The sequence below is a fragment of the Sorex fumeus genome, unplaced genomic scaffold (assembly GCF_029834395.1).
Source record: "Sorex fumeus unplaced genomic scaffold, SorFum_2.1 ptg000157l, whole genome shotgun sequence".
Classification (NCBI taxonomy): Eukaryota; Metazoa; Chordata; class Mammalia; order Eulipotyphla; family Soricidae; genus Sorex; species Sorex fumeus.
The window spans coordinates 4,194,484-4,201,948 of record NW_026606214.1 but is presented as its reverse complement, the minus strand read 5'-3'; the positions used below and the strand labels follow the sequence as shown (position 1 = coordinate 4,201,948).

At 47.2% G+C, this 7,465-nt stretch overlaps 1 gene segment (V, D, J or C); it reads left to right on the top strand.

Moving 5' to 3' along the window:
* On the top strand, positions 1 to 424 carry LOC130016568 (immunoglobulin heavy variable 1-69-like; the record flags this gene model as incomplete). The annotated part of the segment is given in 2 exon segments: positions 1 to 46; positions 123 to 424. Coding segments are annotated over 2 exon segments (348 nt in total), but the record flags the coding sequence as incomplete, so codon positions are not given.
* Between the last annotated feature and the right edge of the window lie 7,041 nt (positions 425 to 7,465).

The following is a 7,465-nucleotide window of genomic DNA, read 5'->3' as shown; positions in this document are numbered from 1 at the left end:
ATGGACTGGACCTGGAGAATTCTTTTCCTGGTGGCAGTGGCTGCAGGTAAGCGTCCCATGCCTTGGCCTGAGGAACGGGGCCAATCAAGTGGAGTCCAACCACTCCTGTCTGCTGTCCACAGGTGTGAACTCCCAAGTACAGCTGGTGCAGTTGGGGCCTGAGGTGGGAAAACCTGGGACATCAGTGAAGATCTTCTACAAGGCGTCCGGATACACTTTCACTGCCTACTTGATGAGCTGGGTGCGACAGGCCCTGGGACAAGGGCTCGAGTGGATGGGAGACCTATACCCTTACAATGATGTTACAAGCTATGCACAAAAGTTCCAAGGCAGACTCACAATCACTGTAGACAAGTCCACGACCACAGCCTTCATGGAACTGAGCAGGCTGAGCACCGAGGACTTGGCCGTGTATTACTGTGCGAGACACACAGTGTGACAACCACATCCTGAGTGTGTCAGAAATCTGAGAGGGAGGCAGCTGTGTGGGTGATGAGATGACAGGGAGGCTGATACTCCTGACTTCCTTCCTCCTCAGAGAGTAAGGGTCTGAGACACAGAATGGGGCTCACAGGGTCAGGCTTCATCTGAGGGAAAGGCTCAGGATGTCTCTCTGTCCTTCAGCAACAGCCAAGAGGAGGATGGCTTCTCTCTAGAACACATAGTGTTATTCACATTTTCTTCCAGGATTGTCTAGTAAAGTGACCCAGATGGTACTGGGAGAACCACTTGGCAGTTGGACTGGGGTCATTGCAGGTTCCTGAGCCAGGGCTAAGAGTATGGGGCCTGCTTGAGGCAATCGACATACAACAGGATGATCGCGATCGTGTGATTCCTATGTTGAATGGCTGCACAAAATTAATGTCTAAACTCCATACCATATATTTTCATTGTTCCTGGTTTTTGGCATATTGGGTAAGCCATGAGGAGTTTGCCAGACTCTGCCATGTGGGCAGGTAATATTCGGTAACCTGCCAGGCTGTCCAAAGTAAGAATGAGATAATAAGATGTTTGGGTTTATAGTCTCTGGGTCTTGGCCGTTGATGGGATTACATGGCGCTGGGGGCAAGATGGTGGGTGTGACCCCTGCCTACTGGAAGATGGAGGATCTGGGTGGAGGATGCTCAGCTCCGATCTGAGCAGGCTTGGAGATCTCAGCCCCGGGTCCCGCATGCCTTTGTTCTTCTGCCGGTACCTTTATGCTTGTGGAGAGTGGTCTCAGCATGTTGGTGGCTGGTTCTGGAGGTTTTCGGTTGCCGGAGCTCTGTTCGGGGCGGAGAGGGAAACTCAACCCGCCCCCCCCCCTCCAAGAGGACCCAGTGAGTACAGCCAGGATTGGGGGCAGGAGACTCTGCACTGTTCTCTTCTAGGAGCTGGGTTTTATAGTCTCTGGGTCTTGGCCGTAGATGGGATTACAAGGCACTGGGGGTCAGATAGAGGGTGTGACCCCTGCCTACTGGAAGATGGAGGATCTGGGTGGAGGATGCTCAGCCCCAATCAGAGCAGGCTTGGAGATCTCAGCCCTGGGACCCGCGTTCCTTTGTTCCTTTGCCGGAATAAATAATCAAAATGAATCACTTTCTCTCAACTGATATCCAGGACATATATCAATGGACCTATATCTATGCACAATTGCATAGTCTAGATGAGTGGAAAACAGCAACATATACATATACAATCATATATGAATATATGTGTATATGCGGCTCCTTCTCTCCCGCTGCCCGTGTTTGGTAGTCTCACCCTGCTTCCCCCACCCCGGGGAGATCGATGGCGATGGGCAGGTGAAGGAAGGAAATGAGGGCCAGGCTGGTTGGTCTTAGTTGAAGTTTATTCCAATCCTCTCTCCATTCACTTCTGCCTCTGTCCTCTGCCTTCCCTCCTGCTTCTTCCTCCCCCATGCTACTTCATTCTCCTTCTAAATCCCCCCTTCATCCTCCTTCTCTGGAGTCTGGATTCTGATCCTGATCTCTTTCTGCTCTTGCTCTGGAGTCTGGATTCTGATCCCTCAGCCCACTCTTACAGTACAGTTAAATCCCAAAGCATGAGCGGTTGGGGTAACAATTACACATAGGTGTGGTCACAATCAATAGGGGTATAATTCTTTCCCTCGGAGAAAGCCGCTTCTAGGACAGATACTCTCTCAGCAGGACAACCCACCCTAGAGCGGAATCCCGTGGGTTTTCCTCTTCTTGTCCAACAAACATATAAGCATATAATATAAATTATTTTGTATAGATACAGTAACAAATACCTTAAACTTATAGAATTGCCCTCCTAGGGCCATCTTGATCTCAGACTACAGTGGTCAGGCTAGATAGTCTTTCCTACCCCTAACAGGGTCCTACTTTCATCATTACTTTTGGATCATGACAGCATTTGTCTATGATCAAGCTCTTAACTTATAGTTAAGAATCGTGGCACTACTCAATGCCTCTCTTGCAAAACACAGTACCCAAAAGAAGAGAGAGAGAACAAGGGAGAATACCCTGCCACAGAGGCAGGGTGGGACGGTGGGGATGGGGGGTGGGGAGGATGCTGGGACCCGTGGTGGTGGATGATGGGCACTGGTGGAGGGATGGGTACTTGATCATTTTATAACTGAATAACTGAAACCTAAGAACAAAATTTGTAAGTCTATAATTCTACCTCATGGTGTTTCACTAGTAAAAAAAGAAAAAAAAAAGAATCGTGGCACTTTGGCCTGGCCCATTTCGATGCCAGGGTAGCTCGTCGCTTGCCCTGTGTCCATTCAGTCCCTTGTCGGGACCCTGATTTTGGGGGGTTAGGAACTAAGGGCAACTGAGGCTTAAGTCGAGAAAGCAAATGCCCGGGAGTGAATAATATTCAAAGCCAATTAAATCCTAAGTTACAAAGCATAATGTTAACGGTCGTCCTGTATCTATACAAAAAAGGGCATTGCTTTAAAGTAGACTGTTTATAAGACATAAGGAGAGGAGAAAGGCGCACCAAGTCCCTAGAGCAAGCCCCGAGTTGCAGGCTTGAAGGGGTGTAGAAATGGGTGCAGATACGCAGAAATCTCATAGAAACGGGATTTCCTTCTTCAATAAAACTAAATTTTGTGTTCTCAGGAAATAGAAATTAAAATCAGTATAGGACACAGAAGGTGAAATTGTGCACATTTATCTTGAGGACAGAACTCTTAACCTATTGATAAGGCAGTAAAACCTGTATGCAGGTGATGTCTCTGGACTTATTAATACCTCCAATGGAAACCACAGGAGCATTAAGATGGCTTTGTAGTCTCAATGTAGTATCCCTGGGGCAGTTACAGGATCCCAGAAATAACCTCAAAGCTCAGGTGTCACCAGATGTGTTCAGACCACACAGATGTGGGGGGCCCTGAGGGGAAGGTCCTGAAAGGGCTTGACCCCTCCAGAGGGGGAGCTCTGTTTGCAGAGTCCAGGGACAGGGCAAGGTCTCGTCTCCTCAAAAAGGACCAGAACGTGTACCTCTTCCCTCCCCTTGAGGATGGACCAGTTAGCTTCCACAAGCCCCTTCTCAGGTTGCACCAGGCCTTCAGCTATAAATTCTAACTCCTCATGAATATGCAAATGACACGAGGGACACTGAGTTAATACAGATGTGTTTGTGTCCTGTCACCATCACAGAGCAGGCACATCCACACCTACATCAACTGCCAGGGGCACAGAATGGTTGTCCCAGCTGCACAAAGACAGGGCACTGGGGCAGGAATTACTCCCTTGTGAGTAGAAGTGTGGTGGGGTCTCCTAGCCCTGATCCAGGTGTAACCATCCACTTGTGTCCTGGGAGAGACAGGAAACTCAGTTCCCCTCACTCAGTGACTGAAGGAGACTTTCTGTTTCCTGTTCTGGGGAGGTCCAACGTACACAGGCTCCTGTGTTTAACATATCCTCAGGGGACCCTCAGGTCACATTCTAAATGACAAGAAGAAAGGAAATGTTTTGACTGACACTGAGGACATGTTTTCTGCACTTTCTATTTTCTCAGGAAAATTCTCTCCTCTCAAATGTGTTGAGTTCAAAAATCCCAGATAGTTCGATCCATGCCCTGTCTTCCCTGATGAGGTTTCAGCATGAAGTGAGGAGCATCTCCGTGGGCCTGGGGAATCATCTCCCTTGCAGAGGTCATTGATCAAATGCTTGGACCCAATCTCTCCCTGCATGTAGTTATCTCGTAACTATGGGGTCTGTGGGAACAAGGAGATGGTCCGTCTGTCTTGGGCAGTAGATGCTCAAAGTTTTATGAGTGCATCATGGCTGAGACATAGCAGTCCACATGACCCTTAGTCATATGACAGAGTTTATTGGGAGAGCAATGGTCCATATAGGCTGAGGGAGGATGCCTGTGTGCAGTAAGGAGCAGGAGGCAGAGAGAAGCAGGGGATCGTTATGACTGGAAGAAGTTGCTGGAGCACTGTCCTTGATGCCCTGAGGCAGAGGCAAGATTGAAGTATTGCTGACACCAAAAATGTCTTTTTCCCAAGTCTCGAGCCATTGGGCACCAGCAAATCAAGGCCAATTAATAAACATTATTCTTAGAAATGTCACAAGTTGGGGCCTGGGGAACTCTCTACAGGCCCAATGTCTTCTAGTGTTCTAGAAGGGGCTTTGTAGGGAGAACTGCAAGACCTCCAGGCATCCAGTGGAACACAGTCCCCTTAATAATGATCCGAAAGGGGTGGTCCCCTGAGAATTCTGTGACTAAAAGGATTCTATATCAGGAAAGATTAGAAAACTCTCAGGGCTGTGCTCCAGACAAGAACAGTGTATGAAATTTCTATCACTGTGTCATGCTTTAAATGTGATTGCGGGTTGTGTGATCAGCCTAAGGCCACAGCTGTGTGAATATCCCAGTCCTGCTCTTAAGCTATGGAACTCTTCTAAGTGTTTGTTGGATATTAACCGAAAATACTTTAGGCTTCCTCTGTGAATTGCCACTTTTCTCCTCCTTGAGAATATTGCTAGCATCCCTAATTTAGTTAAAGTTTATCTTTAACCTTTCCTTTGTATTTTCATTGCCTCAGTTCGTCAAGTCGATTACTTATAAAGCAAAAATTTCTGCTAATTCTGAACTTTTTATTTGGACTGCTTTGCATTTGAAGTGCTGTGCATTTGTACCTGCTTTTCTATTTCCCCTTATAGCCTTTTTATATGTTTACTATAGAGTAATATTCTTTGGGAAACACAGAAAGACCATAACTACTATGCTTCTACTGTTTGGAAGTTGATAGAATCAGAAATATATCTATTTCTAGGTGTAATTACGTGGTCATAATTATTTAACTCACGCTTTAGTTACTGTATTTCCTAACACCTCAAAAGGGCCTGGGATGGACCCAGGTGAGTGGCAAAGCTACCCTGGCATCAAAACGGGACATTCTAGAAAGCATAAATGCATGGTCTTGATGCAGGCTGTTACAACTTAAGTGACAGGAGCCTCATAGGAAAGGACAAGCTGAACTGGCCTGAGGACTTAGTCTGGAATTTATGGTAAAAGCCTTGCTTGCTCTCAGAGCCCAGAGAACTAAGTGTTGAGATCTTTGTCCCTTACTTTGCTTATCAAAACAACTGCAAGTATTGGTAACTTATACAACTAGAGGGAAAGATGAAAGCAATATAGATGTTTCTGGGAGACAGAGTGTATTCTTGAATAAGGCTGTGCCCCGCCCCCCCCCCCCCCCCCAGTGTAGGAAGGCCTGAGGAGGTGGGGAGGTAGCTATGGGCTAGGCTACCAAACCCACAGGCATCTCAGCAGTGCCCCTCACCTAAGTATACCTTATACTCCAAACTAGGGCCAGAGAGATGGTACAGTGGGCAGGGCCTTGCTTTGATCAATCTGGAGATGATTTCTGTCACTCCACCCCCTCCCACCCACCCCTCCAACACAAACCTGAGCTCCACAAGAGTAATTCTTAAGAACAGAGTTGGAAATAAGCCCTGAGAACCACCAAATGTGGGCGATATTTTTAAAAAATCAATTTAAAATCTTTCCAGGCTATTTCGTTCATCAAGGCTGTTGAGGCTAGCTTGCAACAAGGACATGCCATAGGACAGTCTCACCTTCTGAGACTGTCCCTGAAGGACAGAGGACAAAGGCTCCATAGTCTTTGACTTTATAGTGGTAAATTTAACAGCATCTGAGTTTTCACATCTCTACTTTAAGTTTGGCACAGTGAATTCATTTCTCTGAGAAGTGAGAGATACTGCCGTGTAACCCCATCAACAGCCATCCAGAGACTATAAAACCAAACTCCCAGAAGATAACAAGGCAGAGTCTCCTGCCCCTGTGCCTGGCTATCCTCACCGGGGTCCTTTGGAGGAGGGTGGGTTGAGTCCCTCTCCACCCTGAGCAGAGCCCTGACAGAGCTGAAGACCTCTGGGACCCAGCCAAAGTCATGCTGAGACCACTCTCCACATGCTTGAATGAGGTTCCGGCAGAGGAACCCAGGTGTGTAGGACCCGGGTCTGAGATCGCCAAGCCTGCTTGGTTTGGGACTGGGCCTCAGTAGCTAGATAGTTACACCCACCAACTGCCGTATAACCCCATCAACAGCCATCCAGAGACTATAAAACCAAACTCGTAGAAGAGAATAAGACCTCTTATTCTCTAGTTCTCACTCTCAGAGAACCCGGGAGGCTACTGAGAGTATCATACCCGCCTATATGCCTGAGTAGGAACACCTGTGAAGATGTTTAGAGGCTGCCCAAAAGCCTCCATACGTTTCAGAGAGCTCATCAAGCTACTGAGAGTATCCCGCCTGCACAGCAGAGCCTGATAAGCTACCCATGGCATACTCGATATGTCAAAAACAGTAGCAATGAGTTGTCCTCTTTCCCCTGACCCTGAAGGAGCCCCAATATGTCATCGGGCTGCACTTGAAAGTGACAGGGACAAATGGAGATGTTACTGGATCCCCTCAGCGATTTGAAGAACAACGGGGTGATAGTGATAGTGATAGACTTTGAGCAGAGAATTGTATGAACAAACTCTCCACATCTCTTATCAGAGAAATGCAAATTAAAACAATAATGAGCAAACCTCATACCAGGGAAAAGGACACACATCACAAAGAACCAAAACATTCTGTGTTGGCATAGATGTGGGGGAAATGCAATTCTTATTCTCTGCTGGTGAGAGTATCAATGGGATAGACCTCTTTGAAAAAAATCTTGGATACTTCCCAAAATATTTAGAATTGAACTTTCATCACTTGATCACTTGACATCCCATTACTCATCGATTTGCTCGAGCAGGCGCCAGAAACATTTTCATTCATCCTGTCACCTGCTAGTGTAGCCCAATGACATCTGCTCGCTCCAGGAACACTTATCACTTAATCACTGAACTTCCCATTAGTCGTCGATTTGCTCGAACGGGCGCCAGTAATGTCTCCATTTGTCCCTGTCGCGTGCTAGTCTAGCCCAATGGCATCTGTTTGCTCCGGGAATATGAAGGGCCT